The sequence below is a fragment of the Rhinolophus hipposideros genome (genome assembly GCF_964194185.1).
Source record: "Rhinolophus hipposideros genome assembly, chromosome: 24".
Taxonomy (NCBI): Eukaryota; Metazoa; Chordata; class Mammalia; order Chiroptera; family Rhinolophidae; genus Rhinolophus; species Rhinolophus hipposideros.
In genome coordinates this window covers 4,834,796-4,858,271 of record NC_138070.1, presented here as the reverse complement: position 1 = coordinate 4,858,271, position 23,476 = coordinate 4,834,796, and the positions used below count along the sequence as shown (strand labels likewise).

The following is a 23,476-nucleotide window of genomic DNA, read 5'->3' as shown; positions in this document are numbered from 1 at the left end:
AATGCTTAAAGGGGAAGTTATGCGTAAGCTACCACTTCTATGATTTAGGGAACAGGCAAGTCTTTAGCTGAAGACTGGCCTTTCCATGATCACTGGGCTTGAATGCCGAGAATTCCCTTTAATCTCTCTATCCCAACAAAGTTGCCTTATGCTACATACATGACATGGTGGCAACATATTTATCCGATATAAATATTGAGGAAGAGAATGTATATAAAAGCACTATGTAATCTGCAAAGGATTACTTTTATTACCTACTTCAACTCAGAGAAAAAAAGCCAAAAGTATATGACATTTTACTCAATTTCTACCATGTTCTGTGAGGGCCTTGAAAATAAAATTTTCCCTTTCATATAATTTTCCTTCCTTTTACTGCTTATAAAACAGTAAATTTGGTTACTCAAGTTCTCAACATGAAAACTACATCTGGAATGGTAATATTTTGCGCCCTCTGCTGGCCTACAAGCAGGATAATAATACTACCTGAGACTAACAGTTCAAGATCATCTGTTTATTTTCATGGCCTTGACTATAAAGATGTACTAGCATTCCACATGAAGACAAAGTCTATAGTTTCAGCGCTAGCTTACAGATCTGACAATTAAAAGCAAGTTCTTTATGTCTACTTTCTATTTTTATTATCTTAGGGTTCAAATCTAGAAAATTATTTCTGTGCAAAGCCTAGCTGCCCTCCATTAATTGTTTTTCAAAATAATTACTTTGAAAGATTCTGCTGTTTCCATATTCAAGGCTGAAATCCACTGAAAACAAGCAAATCTGCAATTTCTTATATTTCCTTTGTTATCACTAATTTTGCAATTTATTTCCAAACTTACAGGGGTTTATATACTAATTTAACTGTGAGTCACTTTTTCATATTCAGAGTCTTAGATTATATATATGAAAACTAATTTATTAAACCTTTGTAGACAAAGATGAACATACCTGTATCGCAAGCATATATGAAGAATGAAGTTACAAAAAAGTAAAAGTGTTATTAAAATTGATGTATGTAAATCACTTACAAAAATACCCCAAATGGGATAAAGCTGCTCATCCCTGATTTTTCTCATTTGGTTGTCAGAGTTGAAATGTGAATTTAAAATGGTTAGATTTTTTTTTTTTTAAAAAGTGATATATTAAACTTATATACAGATAATTAGCAAAATGTAGAAAGGGAAAACAATGTACAAAAGACAGATAAAAACTATCACTCTTGACAGACACTCACAATCCAAAAATAGTATAAACCTTAACAAACTATCCCTAAACCAGCTCATACTTAATCCTTCCCCAAATTTTTATCAGAGAGAATAAAATATAATAAACCAGCAAGCCCAGTCTTTCCATTCTTTAAAATGGACCTAACTTTAGCCCACAAAAAAGCCTCGGACAGATTTTTAAACATGAGAGGGACAAACAGGAAGACAATTTCATCTGTCCATTTAGTACTAGTTACCAGAACACAGTTAGAATTAAACAGCCCTCGGTGCTCCGTCAAGCTGTTACTCGGAAGCCTTCTTGTTTTTTTGCTGGTTTCGGGGAGAGTTCTTTAACAAGTTTCTTATCCTGAGGTACATTCCCGTAGATTCCGCCATGTTCTCAAATTCAAATGGCGTTATTCCAGTTGCAAACTTGCTCATGTCGGGTATAGGACTGTGAATTTTAGCGAGAGTTGAAGGACTGCTGTCCTCATGAAGGAGCTTCTGGCTGCCTCCGTTCCTAATGTCACAGTTGGATTCGACGCCACCGTTATCCAGAAGAGTGTCTCCAGAGACTACCTGAGGAGACTCTTCCTCTTCCTTCTGACAGAGCAACGTGGCCCCCGAATCTGGACTCGACGGATGCTCAACTTCTGACTTCTTTGTACAAGTGTCTGGTACCTCGGGCTCATCTGGCGGCTGCTTTTCCAGGGTTTTCCCCTCGGGGACAGGGAGGTCTAGCTCATTGGGACAAGGTGAAGAGGCAACGGAATTCCCAGTTAGAGGTGTGTCCACAGGAATATCCGAATCACTGTTGATGCTCTCCGCCTGCTCGAGGGCCGCCCATATCCGCCTCTGCTGTTCTTCAAGTTCTTCCAGAGTCAGTGCGTCCTCGTCCATAGCTGCCGCTGCCGTTCTGGTCTGCGGCGAGTCACTGGGAGTCAGTGGTGGGGTGCCCTTGGGGAGGGGAGGAGTCCCCCGGGCTAGTGGGGGAGGAGTGCCAGGGGGCAGTGGCGGCTGAAACTGAAAAGCTCCCCCGCTCGGAGAGCCACGCAGGACCTCTGCATCTGAAACAAGCAAGCACGAGAGTTTAAGTTGTCAGAGCACGTGGCTTTACTAACATTTATTCCTTGAACTCAGCTGTATTCAGATTTAACGGCCAAAAAGAACCGGCTCGAGGGGAAGAGCTCTGGCTCCTCATACAGGACCATTGCCGCATGTCCCCAAGCCCCTGAGAAGAACGCCTCCAGGGAGAGCTGCAGGACCTTCTGGTGCCAGGAACTTTAACCAAAGCCTTTGGGAAATCTTTTACATCATTTTAGGGCCAGACGCGGAGACACAGACAGTCATTTCTAGAATGCACCTGGCCGGACTGCTGCGTGCATGGAAGGCTGGAGGAGACAAAGCTGAGGAGACAAGTTCCGTGTCTAGTCTAGACTACTCGCCTGACCTGTGGGCTCAGGAAGCTAACTGGTCACTGCTCATCACCACCTGTATGTCCCACACACACAACAGATCCAACCTGTCCAAAACAAAGGATCTTTTCCTAAAACCTGGACTCTTCTATTTGCTCTTCTCGTTAATGGCACCACAGGTGGTTTCTGGGTAGTCTCCCAAACAAACCTGCTCACCATCTGAGCATCCTCACTTTCCTTCTGTCGCACCCGGGTCCCGTCTCTCTGGGTCCCACCCTTTCCTGGAGACTGTCATAGGCACTTCGTTATCTCAGGCCCATTACTGTTTGCAGGAATATTGAAGTCGCCTCTGCCTCTGGACTCATCTTCATCTCTATCCTCCATACCTTTCTGAAACACGCATCTGGTCCTGTTAACCTTCCCATCACATTAGAAACCTCCAATGGCTCCCCATCACCTACAAAATGAAGTCCCATCTCCACTTACAAGGCCCCCTGTGACCAAGAATTTGCCTTTCCATCACGTCATTTCTTACTGCCTGGTTTCAACTCCAGCTGTCACTGTTGCTGGCCCAGTGTTTCATGTGTCTGCATTTGCACCTCCCACTGTCTCAAACGCCCTAATGCTGCTCACCTCCCTGGTAAATCCCTGAATTCACCCTGCAGGACGCAGCTCAAAGGCACCCTTGGTAAAGGCCTGACTTTTCCAGCACAGTTTCTCCTCTGTGCCAACATTAGTCTGTGATCAGCTCTGTGGCAGCAACATGGAATCCTAAGGCTCTCTGTATCCCTAGAGGCCAGCACACTTATGTTAAAATGATGTTCCTACACCTGCGATCCCTAGTGAGAGAGCAGCCCCAAAGGGCAGCAGTTATATTAGTCTTCCTGTCCAGCATCTGGTAGAAGGCTCTGAAACACGGTACATGTTTTAAAACTCTGGAAAATTCGACTGAATAACACAGAATCTTAAAAGCAACACCAAACCAGTGTGACCTTTATTGTGCAGGCAACAGGATTTATGAGGAGAGTAATAGACTGTCACTTAGATTTTAAGAAATTTTAGAAGAGCAAATAATGGGTAAAAGAACTGAAAGAAAGGATTCGAAAAAAAAAAAATCAGTTATAAGGACACCAAGAGTGATTGGGTAAGAGAAAAGCCTGAACTAAGAGGCAATTACTGGGATGTGGTTAGGATTCTGGTAACTGGCTACAAATAGACAGCTGAGATTAAGGGTGGATGGAGCTGCAGCCGAATGGAATTTCTCAGTCTAAGTAATTACAAAGACACTGGGACCCAGAGCCTCACTTTATCACATGGGCTAAGGTTGGCTCTGGACTGGTTAATTATATATGAAAGAGAAAGACAGAAAAAAACTGCCCCTTGGCGGTAGCTTTCTCAGACTTCACCAATCCCCTAACAAGAAACAGAAGAAAAAGCTCCCAGCACAGGCCCGAAAATATCTGCCCCTCGTGTGTGGACCTAGTGACAGAGGTGCCACCACCACAAATTCCCAAATTCAGAGAGAGAGCAATTGTGTCTCAAATGGTTGAAAACACCAAGCACAGGTGGCTTTCCCCACAGATATTCTTAAGTGCCTAAGACCAAAATTCACTTTTTATGGGGAGATTTCCCCCAACTGTACTAAAGTCCATGGGTGATGGAGCCAGACAGCTGGAACTAACATCCATGAGAAAGAGACTGAGATTTTTGCCTTTACTCAGAAACCTTGGCTCTGGCCTCCTATAACAATGAGAAGTGCTGGGCCCTGGCACGTAAGTTTGTCTGGGACAAGTGCTTTCAGGGAACTGCTTGTTTTCAAAACTTCTACAGTGTTTCCCTGAAAATAAGACCTAGCAGGACCATCAGCTTTAATATTTCTTTTGGAGAAAAATTAATATAAGAACCGGTCTTATTTTACTATTAAAGAGCAGGTCTTATCATATGATATGATTGATATGATATGATATGATATAATACCCAGTCTTATTTTAGTATAAAGCCGGGTATAATATAATTAATATAACATAACATAACGTAACACTGGGTCTTATACTAATTTTTTGTTCCAGAAAACACATTAGAGCTGATGGTCCGGCTAGGTCTTATTTTCGGGGAAACACGGTAAGTATGTAGCAGAGGCTGCAATCACTCTGTATTCTATGAACGCTTTGGCCTTGACAAAAGTGAGAGTGGACATTAAAGTGAGGCCGTAGGTGCTGAAAGGCCCAGGCTGTGAACTCCACTCGGGCATCAAGAACTCCTATGGTGGAGAATAAGCAGAGCAAAAAAATTGGGAAAATGGTTTGGGGGCTTTGATTTTGGACTTTGAAGCCACTCATCAAAATAATTCGATTTTGGACTTGAATTCCCTTGGACTTGAAGGGATTTCATCTCTGACCTTTAAATTCTCCCTTAGAATTTGAAAATAGGAAGTGGGGTTCACATTCAAATTGCAGGCAATTTATCTTACCGGCATCTTATTATTAGAGTATCTGTATGCAATTTATCTTAATGCTTCCCTTTAATCTCACTTCAGAACCTCTGGCAGGCTATATAGGACCGAAGTAACTGGGCATAATTTTGGATGGGAAATAGCACAAAGAATGAATTTGCAGTTTTAGATTCAGAGTGGCCTTGGAATTTATCCAATTAACGCAAAGTTCTGATCCACTCCAGACTGGGGGCAAAATCTAGACTACTCATCAGTAGTCCCATGGGGAAACCCAGAGGAGCAGTGGTTGGTACTGGGGGAAGAGGGGACTCAAAAGCTGGGTGTATGGCTATCCTGGTACACTACTGCTCTGCTGAGAAGGCCCGTCGTCACCATCCTGATTGTGCAGGATTGTGAAGCACTGCAGGACACGTGCTTCAGCCCAGAGGGTTCAGAGAAAAAAGCCAGAGAAGCGATGGAAGGCAAGGCCTTTATTCCGTTTTGGGTTTAATCAGGAGGACAGATTTCCTCGGTCTCACTTTCCTGAGGAGGAGTGATTTACTGAATTAATGGTTGGGAAGAAAACTGGGCAAGCTCTGCTTGGCTCTGCCTTCTTCCTCTTCCAATGGAGCTGCCAAAGGGGACACTTCACACTGCTTGTCTGACAGCGCTGCCCCATCTGACCCAGAACTGCTGGCACAGGGTGGGTGGCTCTGCCTAACTCCGAGTCTAGCTAGCTGGCCCATTTGGCCCTCATACCCAGCTATGTTTTCCAATTCATCTTTTATCAGTAACACTTTTATCAGTGATGCTCTGATCTTGAAGGATAAAAGATTTACTACTTAGTTCGTGCTCATAAAACACTTCCTCTTTCTTACAGAACTCAGGAACATACAGATTTGTCCTACCTTCTCCATGAAATCAAAACCATGAAATGAAACCTACCCGAGTCGAGCTCCATGTCAGCGGACGAGGCTGCCGAGTCGCTTTCCTTCTGCTTCTTTGGACTAGTGGGGCTGGATTGAGACGAAGACCTCTTGCTGCCAGACCTCGCACTTGGCTAACAGAGGAACCAAACCAAAGTTAGATGGGGTAGACAAAGACTGAAACTCCTCCCCTTCACTTAAACACGACACAGAAAACCAATCTGGAGCTAAGTCTAGGTCACTGGTGAATGTCGCTACCTTTTCCCTTTGATCATCAGAAAACAGAGGGCTTTTACACAAAGCAGAAGAAGGTAGTAAAATGCTAATGAGTTACAACACCCCACAGATATACGCAGTATGTTTTTATAAGTGACACCCCAGAAATCTCTTTACCGCTTGGAAGTTAGAAGAAAGGTAGTTGGCAAACACATCCTTCTGCTGACAGGCCTGCATGGGTATGGAACCAAACATCCTCCATTCCTAATGATGGAAAAAGAACGGACAAATAAGTGTGCTTTGCTATTTTGCTCATAAAAGGAGGTAAAGTAGAGGTCTCAAATCACATTTCTGCTTTCTATGTGACTTTTACTTTTTGGGGGAATTAATGGAAATAATGGTACATTGAAAAAAAAAAAACAACCAACTTTTCCTACGGAACGGTCAGGACTGAATACTGAAAGACTACTTGACAAAATCATGTGGCCCCAAAACGTTCTGCCTGTTGTAAGTAGGCATCATGGGCAGAAAGGAATGGACTCTTATCCAGCCTGGCTGGCTCCAGCCTCGCTCCCATTAGGCACTCGCACTGCTCACGACTGTGCACTGCTCATTTCTCCTAACATACTGACTCATGCCGGGTTTTCTATCTTCTGTTTTCTCCCTTTCCAAACTGAATACTCATCTTTAAGGTTCAACATCCCTTGTTTTTCTCTCATGGACAATAGCACGCTCAACAGTGATTCTCAGTAAGGCTCACTTTGGGCTCTTGTTAAACCTATAGATTCCAGGGGCTGAGTTAAGTCTAAGGGAAGGACTCAATACTGTGCATTTCTAATGAGCAACCCAAGGGGATTGAGGGGGAAGAGGCACTGACAGTTTGAACCATGCAATTTAGCCCTAATTTAGCCCATGCATTTTTTTTAAATTAAAATACCACCACCACCATCACCTCAATAGTTAATTGTTGAATTTCAAAACCTAAGAGTTGGGAAGGAATAAGTGTAGAAAACCATTCTTATGTAGAATGAGAAATTTTACTTTGGGATGAAAGGGGAAGAAAGAATAGTAAAAAGAATAGTATACTTAGATTTATTAAAGGCAGAAATTCATTTCCCAAGTAATTCTGTAAAGCTTATAATACTGTCTCAGAATCATCCCATAGTTTTTAAAAATAATCTTTTTAATTTTAGAATAGTTTTAGATTTACAGACTCTGACTATTCTATTTTAGCTCCTTTTCTTAGAACAGAGAATCAGAAAAAACTGGTGGATTTTTTCCTGCTGAATACAAGATTTCACTTAAGATTCTAGTCAATATAAAGGAAATTAAAAAGTTAAACACAGACGTAACACATTTACATCTTTATGTAGCAGTAATTGGTACATAAGCTAACATTTAACAATCTACATAATAATGCTACATCTCAGAAGAATAAAAGCACAATACACTTACGTCTGGAATTCCTCTGGGAGTAGATATATTAAAACCTGGATAGTTTACCAATTTCGAGAGATCATAAGTGACACTTTGATTCTGTGGTATTTCTCCAGCTCCTGTCTCCCCATCAGCACCATCTATTACAGACATTAAAAGAGTTAATATTGCTAGATGTCAATATCAATCCCTCTCCAGATCAAAAATAGACCTGGAAAGTGCTTATACACATGGCAAGAGAATTATTCTGAGAATAGCTTTATTTAGAGTATGTCTGAACCATTAGGGTAGACTTTTTAAACAATGTAAACATACTACTTTGATAAAATATTTAAAATCTTGGAAGCTATGGTTCTTTTGTGGGTTGCTTAAAAGTCTGTTTTGCACTGATCATATGATTTGCCCCATGCTCTATTCCAATGCTTTTTAAAGAAGCATTTATAGAACATGTACTATGTACCAGCTAGTGTTCTCTTTGCAGGTAGTGTCTTAAATAGTTTACAAGTAGCAAAATTCACTTCAACTTTGTAATAACCCTAAGAGACACATACTATTAAAACCACTTTACAAATGAGAGTAATCTTTAAGGGGTACTTGGGAAGTTCTTTACTATTTTGAAAACTACTAAATAAATCACACATTGATTTTTCTAGTCCTATAATGTCTACATACCTGAGGTAATTAAACAATTTATGAGAAGTTTCTCTTTATATAAGTATTCTGGCTAATAAGCCAAGGAGTAATGAAAGAATGAGAGTATAACTATTTTGCAACCCATTATTAATTAACAGATGGATATAGGCAGTGACCACCAGTGACTGGTCCCATCACAATTCACAGGAAATAAAGAGGGACAGAGGAACGTGCTAAAATGTGGGGATGCATTGGCAAAATCCTGCAAACTCTACAGGAGAAAATACACAGTTTTGTTAAAAACAAGAAAGGAAACCTCTAGATTAAAAGAGATTTAAAAGACTCTCAATCATCTACAATCTTTTGTCCAAAGAATCCCCATTTAAACAAATAAGCTGAAAAAAAAAAAAAGAGTTGGAATGTTAGCATGACTTGGAGATATAGTAAAAGGACTGTGAGAAATACCTCTTTGGTATTATTTGAGAAGTGGGGGCCTTGGTAAATTTTTTAAAATATTTTTATTTTATTTTTCTTAACTTTTATTTATTTAACTGTGTTTTTCTAGGACCCATCAACTCCAGGTCAAGTAGTCGTTTCAATCTAGTTGTGGAGGGCGCAGCTCACAGTGAACCATGTCGGGATAGAACTGGCGACCTTGTTGTTAAGAGTGCTGCGCTCTAACCAACTGAGCTAACCGGCTGCCCTGAAAAATATTTTACATAAACAAGTCCTCAGAGAAAACGCAGAGCGCTGCTTCATCCATCTGGGTTTCTATCCTTTTTCTTTTTTTTTTTTTAAGATCAATGGTATCATAATATATAAGTTATCCAGAAACTTGCTTTATACTCAGTATTGCGCAGTCTTTGCTGTGTCAGCTCATTTACGGATTTACTTCGCTCTTTCAACATAGTAGGGATTCCGCAGCCCAGATCTACCGTGGTTTACTTAGCCATTCTCCTTTAGGGCCTTAACGTTGTTTTTAATGTTTCACTATCATATTCAATGCAATAACACACACACACATTGCCCTGTGCACACGTGTGAGTATTTCTCACACGTAGTAGTAGATACCTAAGAGAGCAATTCTAGATCATAAGAGGGTTTATGTATTCTAAACTTGATAGGTATCCTGGCAACGATGGATACATTTCTGTTACTGAGGAAGGCAATAACTTATGACCACTAGCTAGAGTTGATACTTTGGCCTAGGAAGTCATTGAGCAGGTTGGTCCAGAAAACCATCTGATAATTCTCAAAGAAGTTTTTAGTTCCTTCCTTGTAAAACAAAGGAAACACCACCATATTTTTGTTAGCACACATTAAACAAGCCAGCCATTCCTATCACATTTTATTGTGATCCTTTAGTTAAAAGAAAACACTGACGGTGACTTATTGAACCTAACATACTATACCTTTGCCATCGTAGAGTGCAAGCCCTGAATTCTCCAGTTCAGCCTCTTTGAGCCACCCCGGGGGGTACCCTAGCTGGCGCATTCGGTATATAAAAGGTGGGAGACTCTTGTCCGTCACACCCAGTGCATCCTGAAGTTCCTCACTAAGTAAAAATATAAAGGAAAGGAAAAGACTGTATTCTTGTTTAGATGAACACACAAACTGTTCTGATGTTTTAAAACAATTCTGCGTCTTGCATTACACAGCCTGTGGCATGGTGCCTATTAAATAGATAGCTAAGAGTTCAATGAATGTTTTTGAATCCATCGATATATATTATCTAGAGCCTGGTTAGAAAAAACTTATGTACCGATAATTACCCTGAAGATACGCAAAATGTTGCAAATACTTGGGAAAGAGAAATGACATTCCATGCTAAACAAACAAGAGGTACCTAATAACTCCCGGCTTGAATCTTCCAAATCTTTCTTCCACTTCTTCTGCATGGTATCGCTGCTGAAAATTCTGATTGTTTGTCTCACCACAGGCATCCATGAATTCTTTTCTCTTTTCACTTATTCGAGCAGCATTCCGAGGCTAAATTGTAATGCATTCGAAAAGAATGATAGTAAGCACTTTAGAAACATTTCAGAAATTAATATAAGCACTTTGTTTAGGTCAAGCAAACAGATTCTTGCTGTTTTAATATATAAGGAATAAGTATAAAAGAGAGTGGATATTTTAGAAAAAATAGGCAAGGAAGAGAAGCAGTCACTTTAATTTCTTGTGACCTCAGTATTATCATAACATAAAGTCAAGTTTTCAGAATAAGCTGTCTAATAATTAACTCCCATAATGTTTCATTCATCTCAAATACAGAGAGCACTATAATAATTTTTTTAAAAAATCTAATGCCTTAAAATTTTAATCCAAATTCAAGGATTACAGGATAGTAACACAGGAAACTTTTTCACATCACACAATGCCATAACTAGGCTGAAAACATTAGGAAGCTCTGGTTCAAAGATATTTTTTATATGAGAAAAATTTACCATTGGGCAATCTTTCATTTGATGTTCTTCAGAACCACAATTGAAACAGTGAGGCTTTGGCCTATTTAGTCAAAAAACAAAGATTTTCATAATGTAAATGAAAATATAAAAGCAAATCAATAAAATTCTATATGACAACAAAGTGTACAGCGAGAAGAAAGCACGTAGATTACTAAGATCTGCAATGGGGACATTTTCACCTCCTTGTACTCAGTGATTAAACAAATAGCTTTTATCAAGAACCCTATGTTCCCGACTGATCTGTTACCTCTGAGTTTTGTCAGTGGTTAGCAACAGAAGAACCATAGCAAACGGATCTTATTTCCTTTAGGCAACATAGAAAGGGCAAGATGGTTTCAAGACAACAATCAAATTGACAGCAACAATTAACCTTTTCCACCCAACCAGGCACATTAGGCACTGGACCAATGAATTCCAAAAAACAGATGATCAACTTCAACATTTAAGATATGTCTATATATTGAAATTATAGCTTAATCTGTAACTTAGAGTAAGCCAGCAATAAAGAATATTAACTTTTCAAGCTAAAACAGTTCATGGTTTGGTTAAGAAAAAAAAGAAGAAAACACAGACAACTCCCCACACAAACCTTTTGGCCTTTACTTGTATTTCTTGCCCTTCTAGAGAAACAATGTGGCTGAAGACTTGCTGGTACCTTTAGTGAGTTTTATTAAGGAATAGTTATCATAGTCTGCAAAATTTGGTAAATTGTTTTAAAGGTGAACTTAATGGCAAGATGCATAAAAGATCTTCATTTACTATGTAGGATACTTGGGTATTTCCCATCCTTCGGTAAGCTGAGGGTTTTCATTTAGTAGCGGTTGCCCCAGTTTATCAAGGCAAAAATTAGTAAAATACAGGACACTTCCTATAACCTGTAGAAAACAAGTCAAAAAATAATACTATTTAGTAGGGGGGGAAAAGACATTAAATAATATAAGACTACGATTAACTTAACAATTTATTTCTGGATGGAGTTATTAGAAAGAATAATTAACTCCCTAGTTAAAGGAGCCAGGTTTTGATGTGTTAGGTAAAAGCTACCTCTTTAAGTTCCCCTATGGATTACTGTCAGCTGCACTCTCTCCAGACTGAAAAAATAAAAACTTGTCAGCAACTCTCACATTTCCCTCCAATCCCCCACTTCTTTGCTTCCTTTGCAGCAAGTTGTCCATATTTATTGTTTCCATTTCCTTTCCTCCCAGTCTTTTCCCCTCCATATTTTTTGGAAAATTTTCATACAGAAAAGTTGAAGAAATGGGACAGTGAACACCCAAACAACAAGTTTACTCCATCTAGATTCAACAATTGCTGACAGTTTTGTATGCACAGCTGTCCTTCCGTACGCGTGTGCGCGGTGAGAGCACACACACACTTTATACTGAGCCATTTAAACAACATAAGTCTACTATCATCACAGTCTAAGCCATATTTTCTCTTGCCTGAGGTTAATACAATAACTTCCTAACTGGTTTCCAGCTTCCACACAAAACCAGCTACAGATGATTTTCGTGATACTTCACTCCGAAATACTTTAGTGTGAGCCTTCTCAGAATAAGAACATTCTCCTGCAAACCACAATCCCATTATCACACCTAAGAAAATCAGTAATTCCTTAATCTCATCTATATCCAATCTATACTGTTTTCCCCAACTATCCCCAACAGGCCTTTTCCCTCCAACGCATGATCTGATTAAGGTTCACGTGTTAAGTCTTTTTAGTCTCTTTTCATCTAGAACACCCTCCTCCGTTTTAAATTAAAATGACACTGCCATTCTCTTGAACATCTCTGGTAACGCTTCTTTCTCTTCCTAACATTGCATTTGACAGTGGGGTTCCCCAATGACCCCCATGCTGCCAAATTCAATGGACAGTTCCCAGTCTTCATCTTAACCTATCAGCAGCAATTGCCGACACAGCAGATTCCTCCTTCCTTCTAGAAATGTCTTTTTCCCTTGGCTTCCAGGACACCGTTCTCTTGGTTTTCTTCCTACCCTGCTGACCGATCCTTCTCAGTCTTCTTTGCTAGATCCTGCTCATCGTTCCATCTTCTGTGAGGCTCAGGCCTTCGTCCTCTCTACTGTCACTCTCTAGTGAGTCCAGATCCACAGTATGAAACATAATTTATGTGCGGACAACGCCCGCCATGACCAGCACTGACCCCCCCTACACTCCAATCGTGGATATGCAAGTGCCAACTTGACAGCTCTCCCTGGACATGTAGGAGGCCTCGCAGACCCACTAGTTCAAGCCGCACTGGATCCCTAGTCCCCCGGAAACCTGCTCCTTCCTCCAGTCTTTCCAATCACACAAAGGCAGCGACATGCTCCCAGTTGCTCAGGCCAAGAATCGGATTCATTCTGACTCCTCTCTCCTCATATTCTACCTCCAGTTCATCGACACATTTGCTCAGTTCTACTTTCAAAGTATAACCAGGTTCTAAGCACTTCTCACCAGCCCCACTACCACCTTAGTCTAAGCCGTCCTTTTCTCTCACCTGAGATGAATACAGTAACTTCCTAACTGGTTTCCAGCTTCCATAGGCAACCAGCTACAGACTCTTTCACACAGAGCCAGGTCTTTTAAAAATCCAAGTCATATCATGTCACAGTTCACTTAAAACCCTCCAGTGGCCTCTCATCGCCCTCCGAGTAAAATCCAAAGTCCTCACCATGGCCTATAAGGCAACATAAGGATTCAGATCATACGCTCTGCAGTCAGAAGGCACAGATCCAAACCTTGGCTTTGCCATTTACTAGCTAAGGGACCACCGGCAAGTTGCTTAGCTTTCCATGTCTGCTTCATCTTTTGTAAACTGAGACTAAAACAGTACCTTCACTAGTAATATCTGTAATACGTTTACAACAGCACTGGCTACATAGTGAGCAATATATGTTTGCTTCTGCCTCAGGGCGTCTGAGGAACTTACTGTTCCTACTGCCTGGAATGCTCTTCCCTCACACTGCAGGGTGGCTCACTCTCACCTCAGTACACTCAAGTCATGGCGCAGACAGGCTGTCACTAAACACTCACAGTACAAACCTAACACCCCAAGGTTACTCTCTAACTCCTTACCCCACTTTATTTTCCTTCTGAGCACTGCCTTCCCCCACTAGAATATAATTCAATGACGGAAGGCACTTTTTATTTTTTTATTGCTATGTCCCTGGAACCTACAGCATTTAGTAAATATTTATTAGTACCTATTAAAGAACAATTAACAAATATGCAAAATTGCCAGTTTCCAAGCAGGTGCCAGAACCTCGGGTCAGAAGGGAAATGGGAAGTGATCTAGTTCAAATTCAGAAATCTTTCTTCAAAGTGCCTGATAGCATCTCAGTCTTCATTTGATTCCAGCAACATGGAATTCACTTTTTTTTAAAAATGAGACATACCACTTCATTTTTCATATCTCTGATAGAAATTTCCACTTTCTAAAAGTTGAGTTGCAATGTGCCTCTTTGTACTCAATCTGATCACGTATAGGGTGATCTAAAATGATACCTTTGCAAACAATAGCGTTTTATCACATCTACGGATGTGACGTGCCTTCTAAATCTTTGCAATAAGATTTCTGGATTCTTCATCATCCCAGCAGCCCCATGTCTTTAAGATCGTGGTACATAAATGGGGCACAATACTTCATAGACATGAAAACTAGTCTTCCTTTAACAGAAGCCAGAATGACATCATCTTCAAAAAATTGTAAGTTGCAAAATTACACCACTCTATTGCATTGACACTGCTGAATTTTGCAAAGGTACTGAAAGGCATACATGAAGGTTCATCCCCATTAAGCTTTTTCTACTATTTTTCACCCATTATTTGAGTCTGGCAACATTTTAAACTTCATAACTGCCATCTGTTATAATAGCTATTTATCCCTCTCAGCTTCAACAAGCATGTTTTCTGTATCTTCGTCCAGGTTCTTGAAAATAAACACAAAGAGTTTCATCAGGACAAAAATAAAGTCCTCCAGACAATGTCTATTGTGCCCCAGGACCCAATAAAGTAGCTGTTAAAAAACAAACTATAATATTTAGAGGCTGAAATCTACATTGTTGTTTATAACAGACTTAATAAAAGAATGTGGGAGTGGGCAGATGGCTTGGTTGGTTAGAGTGCGAGAGCTCTCAACAAGGTTGCCGGTTCAATTCCCGCATGGGATGGTGGGCTGTGCCCCCTGTAACTAAAGACTGACAACGGCAACTAGACTTGGAGCTCAGCTGCACCCTCCACAACTAGACTGAAGGACAACTACATGGAGCTGTTTATCATTTAAATGCCACCCAACTGACATAGGCTAGGAAACACATATCTGCAGAATTCTAAAGCTAAAATGTCCAAACTTACACTAAAAGCTTCCTTGTTGTTTGTAACGGCACAGGATTCTTCCACTTTACGGTCCTCTTCTAGCATAACACTGGATGGCTAATACAAAGAAAACACTCATTACAAAGGGTAACCAATTTTTAACTTTAAAATTAAAATATTAACAATTTAAATACACTCACTGTTTTCTAATACATACCATTAAGGTATATAAAAATTTGAATTAATTGTTGTCATAATTAGAGTAAGGTAGGTAGGAATGGTTATAAAATAAATTTCACATATCGGAAAATTAAAAATTCAAAAAGATATGAAAGATAGCATCTTTTGAAGAAGGTGATGGGATTAAGAAGTACAGTTGGTAGATACAAAATAGTCATGGGGATGGAAAGTACAGAGTAGGGAATATAGACAGTCATTTTGTAATAATTATGTAGAGTGTCAGGTGGGTACTAGACTTATTGGGGGATCACTTCATAAGTTATATAAATGTCTAACCACTATGCTGTACACCTGAAACTAATATAATATTGAATGTCAACTGTAATTGAGAAAAAAGATAGCATCTTCTGAAGCATTAGCATACACTATGACTTTTGTGTTAATGAATATCAATTATGGAAGTTTCAACACTTAAACTGGCAAGGTAGACTTTAGTTTATCTTGAAATCAGATAACCAGAAAGATTAAAAAATACGTAACCCTACATTACTGGTCAATACTTATAATATAACCCTCACAGACCTCAAGCCACAAAAATTCTGAAGTGTACTTGAATCAAACATTTAATAATATTTAGTATGGTTTTTATCATTAAATGTTATTTCCCATTTCCTGAATATTTAAAAATTGTATATGAAGTGAAAACTAAAGGTGATAAAAAATTTAGTTAATCAGAATACTGTTCTCTAATCGCAGAGGATAAACAGTTAATGATCCTTATCCAAGAGACTCTACTTACCTTAATTTTTAATTTAAAAAAAGCCCAAAAAACATAATTCTGATTTAACATAAATCCATGCTCTGATATAGCGAAATTTCTCAGCTTTGTTTGGGCATGCTATTGATTTTCTTTTTAAACAAGTAGAAGAGAAAAAAAGGATAGCACATGAACATGTTGGTTTTAGATAAAAAGAATCCATCTTTTATAAACCCCAGAAATAGACATTTTTTATTCGACCTAAAATTAATCTTCTACCCCAAACCCCATGTCCAAGTTAGGAAATGGAAAAAAGAAAAAGCCTTTGAGTGTAGCCAAGTCTGAGTATTCCCTAGAGAAAAGAAACCACAGTCCAAAAGAAAGTCCCATGGCTGCACTGGGCAAACTGTGGAGAAAGAAGCCAATTGAAGGATGGGAGGGGAACAGACAATCTTATCATTTGGTTTCGATTCAAGAGGATCCCCATGGCCAAATAATTGGCAGTGAAAAGGATAACGGACTCATCTTAAAGTCTCTTAAATTTGAAATACCTGGGGCAAAAGATTAAAGGAAGTCTTTTCCACATCATTTTTCTGCTGTTCCTCAAATCTTCTTACTAAATTTGATACAAATTCCTCTATTTCTTGATGAAAATACCTGCATAGGAGGACAAAATGGTCAGAATCCAGACAGAGTAAAACACTGAACAGACAAGTCTTATGCATGATTACAGTCGCAGTGTAACTTTTGTCATTTTGTTTTTCAGAGGTTTATCAAATCTCTGACTCCTTGTTAACACCAGGGGATCTATTCCTTAGGAAAAGACACACATTGTTGCCAAGTTAAAATGATTATGATAACCTAACATGGTGGCTGGCATAAAACAGCTGGCAAATACTTGTGGTAAGAATAAATGGATTTCGTTTATAAACTTTATGTATTTAACTTTTGAATACACATGGAAATGGTTTGAAATCCAAGATATCCAAAAGAAGTGAAAAGGTTACATACAGAAAAGCCCCCTTCCTCCCGGCTGCTGGCTTCCTATTTCTGCCAAAGACAACCAATGCATCCAGGCTCCCACACCCACCTCCCAGAGACTCTCTGCATATATAAGGAAACAGCGATGTAAATATTAAACTGGAAAAAAAAGAAAATCAAAATATAATGTAAGAAAAACTACTGAGGTCTACGTTCTCCAGCTTTCCAGGTCAAGAACCACATTCATCGAATGTTCTTCAGTGCCCAGTTCCGGAGGTGCCAAAGGAGCCCGGTTAGGCTGCAGTTGGGCAGGCAACCTACTCCTCACAGACTTGATGACCGATCCGGTCTCTTTAGCTCTGACATGCTAGGATTTCTGCAGGTGAAACACCACATGCAGAAGATAGGCTGCTATGAGCTAGAGTAGACAGCGATTCTAACCTGACGGTGATAATAGTGTTGGAACCTAGCAGTGCCCAGCATCTTGCTGCTGCTGCTACATTTACCATCAGCTGGCTCAGCCCTCAGAGCCTCCGGCTCCGCTTCTGCTGAGACAGAGCAGGCAGGGCGCCTGCCACCCAGGTCCTGCTCTCTATGTTCCCTTTACCGCCGTAACTTCGCCCAGCACGTAAAATAACAATACGATGAAGTGACATGGGAGGGGGCAAGCAACTAAATGAAATGTCTCTCACTGTGCCGTGAGGAAGGGCCTGGGCACAGAATCATGTCAGAACATTCTAGCAAGCACTGCAGGAATGTGCTGTCGCACTAGAACCCAAAAAGCTGGAAGGCTTTTTGCACAGGTCTAGTTTTTTTATTAAAAAAAAGTGTGTGGGAAAGCTTTGAAGATAGGCAATGAAAAACTTCAGTTACCTGATCTGGGGTTGAGCTAGCTAACATCATTTATTGTTGTGGTGACAGTGGTTTTTTAATTTTTTATTAGACGCTATTTATCGGGCTCTTACACGTGCTCATTTAGCTGCCTACGAGGTGGTTACTGTTAGTATCCTGTTCTCCAGTGAGGAAACTGGGATGACCTACCTAGGTTCACAAAGGTAGAAAGTAGGAGTCCAGATTCAAATTCAAGTTTACATGACTCTAATATCCTTGCTCTTAATCAGGATTCCGTAAATTTTAAGTAAAAGAATAAGGATTGTTAACGTACACATGAAAACAGCGTCCTGACAGAAGACATTGTTTCATAAACACATGAATTCATTACATTTAGAAAAGGGAAAATGACTTACTTTGAAATAACATTGTTCATAAATAGAATCTGTAATAAAGGTCCATCTAATTTAGTGTTGTTCACCAATATTCCACTAAAACAGAAGTTAAAAACATATTCTTAGAGGCGTTAAAGTAAAACTTGCATATGTATATTTAAACACATAACCTGTTAAGTGCCAAAGATCATAAAATATTTTACAAATAAGATCAAGAACCAAGAACTCCAGTTTTCTCAAGAAAAGTCTGTTTCACCACTTTTACCTACTTTAATGGTTTAACGGAGGTATCCCTTACATATTTTTTTTTTAATTTATTGGGGTGACAATTGTTAATGAAATTACATAGATTTCAGGTGTACAATTCTGTATTACATCAGAATACCATTGTGTGTTCACCCTTACATATTTTTAAAAAATATTTCACACACACACACACAACTAATTTCAGTTTTCAACCCCAAAGTTTCTTTACCTAATGGTTGTTTCTTTACAAATGGGAGCGGTGGGGACAGCCGGGGATATATAGACCAGCAGGTTATAAGAATATATTTCTAAAATAATCAGAATGAATTTGGCTTGCAATTATGTAGAAAAATGAAACCCTTTATAAATTAATGGACAGTCTCTTTTTGGAAGGTAGAGCACACGGCACTAAATATCTCAAATCCAAGATTCTAAAGCAGAGATGTAAAAAGCATCTATTCTTGGATTTGACTTTCAAATACTGCAAAAAAACAGAACTGGGATGCAGTGTGGACATCTGCAATATATCCCATTGGCAACCTGGGACCAGCTGAATCTGTTTCTTCCTCACCTGCCTCACGTTCCTCTACTTGTACGGCATGTGAAATACATCAGTCTGTATTTGGAATTGTTTTCATAAAGTAGGGAAATAAAACTGAAATATGACAAAGTTCAGAAATTTGTTTCAATCTTCAGCTTTTAAAAATACATCATGTTTTTAAAAACCCCATGCAATGGCATGGTCCTTGGTTGGAGTCTAGTTTGAGCAATCAGCTCTAGACATTCAGTTGGGGACATTTGAATATGGACGGAGTTGGGAATGTTATTAAGGAAATTATGTCAATTGTTAGGTGTAATAACGGTGATGTGGTTAGGCACGAAAAAGTATTTTTTTAAAAAGATACGTGCAAAAATATTTGAGGTAAAATGTGTATATGGGGTTAGAAGAAGGAAATATGTTAAAATATTGTTAAATGCAAATGATGAAAAACTGGGTATTAATTATTTTTCCATGTTCTTTGTGTGAAAATTTTCATAATATGAAGTAAAAAAAAACAAACAACCATAATATTTATTGATTAAAAGAGGAGAAACTTATGATGATGATGGCTCCAAAGTAAGGATTAAAAAAAGAGACTTGGGGTACAAATTTTATATAACTAACTTTCTTTGTCTTCTTTTGTTTTCTGTAGAATGCTTTACCAGCCTGACAATATGCAAGGCACTACTTCTAACAAAATTTTATTCCTTTTTCATGATACTAATAGTTTTTAAAAATTGGCAAAGCCTACAATGCTACAATCATTTGAAACTCCGGCTATTATAACCCACTTTTAAATAAAAATTTAATGTTTAAATAATCAACTTTATTGGAAAACATATCTTTCTCAAAATATCTTTAAACATATAAAAATTATGATTTCTGAGGAATCCTAGTTATATTGAATATATTTATTAACTAACTAAAAGTGAGTTTATATCCGCAAAGTGCTCTCACATACAGGAAGGAAGGTAGGGCATGGGGAAGTTATTCTGAACTATGCCTAAATTCTAAAATTTTAAACCTTTAGTCACCAATGTAGACAGTTACTCCAGCTGGTACTAGGTAAAGAAAGCTTTAAAATAACCTGAAAGCTTTAAAATAACACTCCACATAAAAATTTTGTAATTTGACAAGTATTTTAGTTAGTGATCTGTTAAATAAATTTATAATAAGAGGTAACTGCATTTAACCTTCCAAAAATCAGATGTCTGAATGCACTCACTGTACTACTTTTCCCCAAATCAACTACTAACTCTTCTAAAATGCTGTATCTTGCATTATTTCTATTTATGAACCCACTTTTTTTCTGGATTGTATTTCACAAATATTTTCACCCAATACATCAGCTTAATGCAGTTATGAGAATTCAAGTTTTACCTCCACAAGTTAAAGATAAAGGATCATTACTCTGATTTCTTCAGAGTATGAAATGATACAAAAGTGCTTGCTTCAGCAGCACATATACTAAAAATGATACAAAATCCTAAACACCCTTTTTACAAAGAAATTGTGATTAAATATTAATATCACGATAAAAAAATACTGGACAACTATGGTGTAATTTCAAGATCTCATACCTTGGTCGAGTCAGAATGTTCAATTTTCTTCTAAGTTCTTGATGTTATTACTTGTTAAGGAGTATAAACCTTCATTAAACAGAATCATGAAGATCGTAAAATCTGACTGCTAACTGACTCTTCAACTACTAACTTACACCAAAAGGGTGTCAGAATGTTGCAAGCATTAAAAGACGCACAAACATTTCGAAGTTGACACACTTACTGAGCTCCTGTTTTGTTGCAGGGCTAGGCATTTGGACCTAAAAATTAAAACAGAGTTGTCATCCCTTCCAACATAGACATTTATTTCTAAGATACGGTCATGTAGTTCAAAAGAGACTAACAGACTGAACCGAAAACGTCATTCAAACAACAATGTCCCAACAACAGTTAAGCCGTCATTCATTTAAGACATTTTTCAAAGTCAAAAGCATCGTGTGTGTGATCAAGTGAATGCAGTATAACAAACTGTTCCCTACGGAAGAATCTAGGATGGGATCTATGAATGTTCACTGCACAATCTCTCTTCAACTTCTCGGCATTTGAAACTTTTCATAATATAGTGGGATAAGGCAGCATGAAAAAAATCACTCTGAAAACCTATAAAGGTGATTTACCAACGGCTTTCAGGGGTCTTCACAAATTTTAAAAGGAAAACTACCCAAACCAAAATTATCTGTATACATAGTAAACACACACACACACACACAAACACCCTAAGTAAGAATGTAAATAAACATACTAACAAGTCTTGCTAGAAAGGCTGTAATCATGTAACTAAAGCCAAATGGAAACGTTGGCGCTTTCCCCAAAGCTTTGCAACGCACGTTCACTTCGCAAGCTATTTCAAAGTGCAAGAACTGTAAAATGAATCCCCAATCTTAAGCAAGTAATTATCCATTTCTCTTTGCATCCCTGGAATCCTTAAGACCCCCAACTCTCCATCCTAGGACCACCAGCTTTTGCCTAACCATAGAAACCGACCCACGCCAGTCTAAGTATCCGGTATCTCCTAATACACAACTTTAACAGGACCGCGTCAACTTGAGCGTGGCTGCAAAAAACGAAATCGATGACTCCAAAAAGGGGGGAGAAAAGTGGTAACCAGTCTACAGTCTGACAGTTGGAACCGTGTGGAATCACCCTAACTACCCGCTCCAGGCGGGGTCACGGGAGGCGGGAATCTAGTCCAGGATACGGACCCCAGCAGCGGAGAGGTTTGCGCCGAGGCCCCGGGGGCAGCTCACGCAGCCCGAACCCCAAGATTCTCAGCCCGCCCGTGGGGCGAGAGAAATCACTTCGAATTCTGGCCCTCGTGGAATTTCCGCCAGCGCCCTGCAGGGCACGGCACCCACCACACGCCCGGGTGACAGGGCCCAGCGGGCGGGAAGGATATTCTCGGCGCGGAGCTGCTCGATGGTTTCCTCGCACTGCCGAAGCCGCTCCCGCAGCTCCGCATCGCCAACCCCGTTCTCGTCCTCCTCGTCGCCGTCGTCGTCCTTGAAGCGGGTGTGAACGGGCTTCGGAAGCGACTCCTCTGGATGGTCAAACGCCTCGAACAGCTTTAAGTCGCCAAAATCCACCTCCGCCGCCATTTTGGGCTGTAGGAAAGATTCGGGATGGGGCGGAGCTGGCCACCCGGCCGGGGGCAAAGGTTTTAGGTCGGCACCGCTCCTTAGGGAGCTGAGCCACCCAGTAAGGTTTTTTTCCGAACATAGGCCGCGGAAGCAGCACAAGGGGCGGTTCAGTCCCGAGAGACTACAACTCCCAGAATGCAGTGGCGTCTCTCATACCCACTTCCGAGATTGCTCGGGAGCACGGCATGCTGGGACATGGTTTCTAAGCAACTGTTAACTCATTGTATTGCATTCTGGGATTGGTCCTTTTTAAACGGGAAGGAAGCTCGAGTAAGTCAGAATGTGTTAAAACAATATGGGTTGTCCCTGTTATGCGTCATCTAAGGCTGAAAAATCACAGCTTGACGCACGGTTCTTCACAGATTCTGGTGTGCGTGCTAAACAGCAACAAGAGAATTAGGAACTTCAGTTTTGCCACAAACTACCTTTGTGATCCTGGGCAAGCCACTTCAGTTTATTGGGTTTCACCTTTTCATGAAAAACTGTAGCATTGAACTATTTTAAATTTGTCTGTTGCAGCTTTTGGTGGCTTCTCGTTCAATCACTCATTCATTCAATAATTTATTTATCACGTTCGATGTAGCAGGCACTGTTCCTAGGACCCGAGGATGCAAGAGTGAGCAAAAGAGAGAAGTTACTGCTCTCGAAGCCTACAGTCTAACAAAAATAAACAAACAAAAGTAATCATAAATATTCCTGCTCTTGGGTCGAGAGGGATGTTGATAGGTATTCATATTAAGAAATATGTGAAATAAAAACAGGAAGTAACGGATATATAACAAATTTGACATCTGTGGGAGTCAGTGAATTTAGGAATTGAGGTTTGAACTGAAACGTGAGGGCAAGGTTGGTGGTGAGAATATAGAGGATGAAATTAAGAGCATCCTAGGGTGAAGACACCACACGTGGAATGAAAATGCAGAATGGAGCAAGATGAGGCTTAAACATTAGGCCAGTACTCACAAACCACATTAGGGATCCTCTCTCCACCCACAGAAACCATGTCATTTCCACATTTTAAACAGATGGTGTTTGTGACTCACAAATTTTCATTTTGGTAAGATGGCGGACCATTTATCAAAGGATTGCACAGTAAAAAAAAGGACTGGAGAATTTTTTGAAACATTTGGTTAGACATCATTAGTATATTGAAGGTTAACATATGGAAAGTAAATGACAATGGTAAGAGGATGAGCTTGGATAAGGAATGTAAGGTCTTGGACCGAGTCTGGACAAACCAAAGGACTGAGACCGAGAAGGATGAGACAATTACAGAAACTGAGGAATGGCCAGTAGGAGAACTAGG

General features: G+C 39.6%; 1 protein-coding gene across 2 annotated transcripts; it reads right to left on the bottom strand.

Moving 5' to 3' along the window:
* Positions 1-887: 887 nt before the first annotated feature.
* ZCCHC8 (zinc finger CCHC-type containing 8) lies at positions 888-22,306 on the bottom strand. 2 transcript variants are annotated; one of them, XM_081036398.1, is made up of 14 exons: positions 21,930-22,306; positions 20,552-20,594; positions 18,206-18,280; positions 16,529-16,634; positions 15,080-15,157; positions 11,497-11,600; positions 11,315-11,380; positions 10,705-10,765; positions 10,107-10,249; positions 9,673-9,815; positions 7,646-7,767; positions 6,368-6,454; positions 5,994-6,108; positions 888-2,269 (listed from the first exon to the last, which is right to left on the bottom strand). In XM_081036398.1, the coding sequence occupies exons 1-14, from the start codon at positions 22,126-22,128 to the stop codon at positions 1,506-1,508; spliced, it is 2,106 nt and encodes a 701-aa protein (XP_080892524.1). In that variant the 5' UTR covers positions 22,129-22,306; the 3' UTR covers positions 888-1,505. The 2 variants fall into 2 exon arrangements, with proteins under 2 accessions (XP_080892524.1, XP_080892525.1); XM_081036399.1 differs by lacking the exons at positions 11,315-11,380; positions 11,497-11,600 and having other exon boundaries at positions 21,930-22,154.
* Between the last annotated feature and the right edge of the window lie 1,170 nt (positions 22,307-23,476).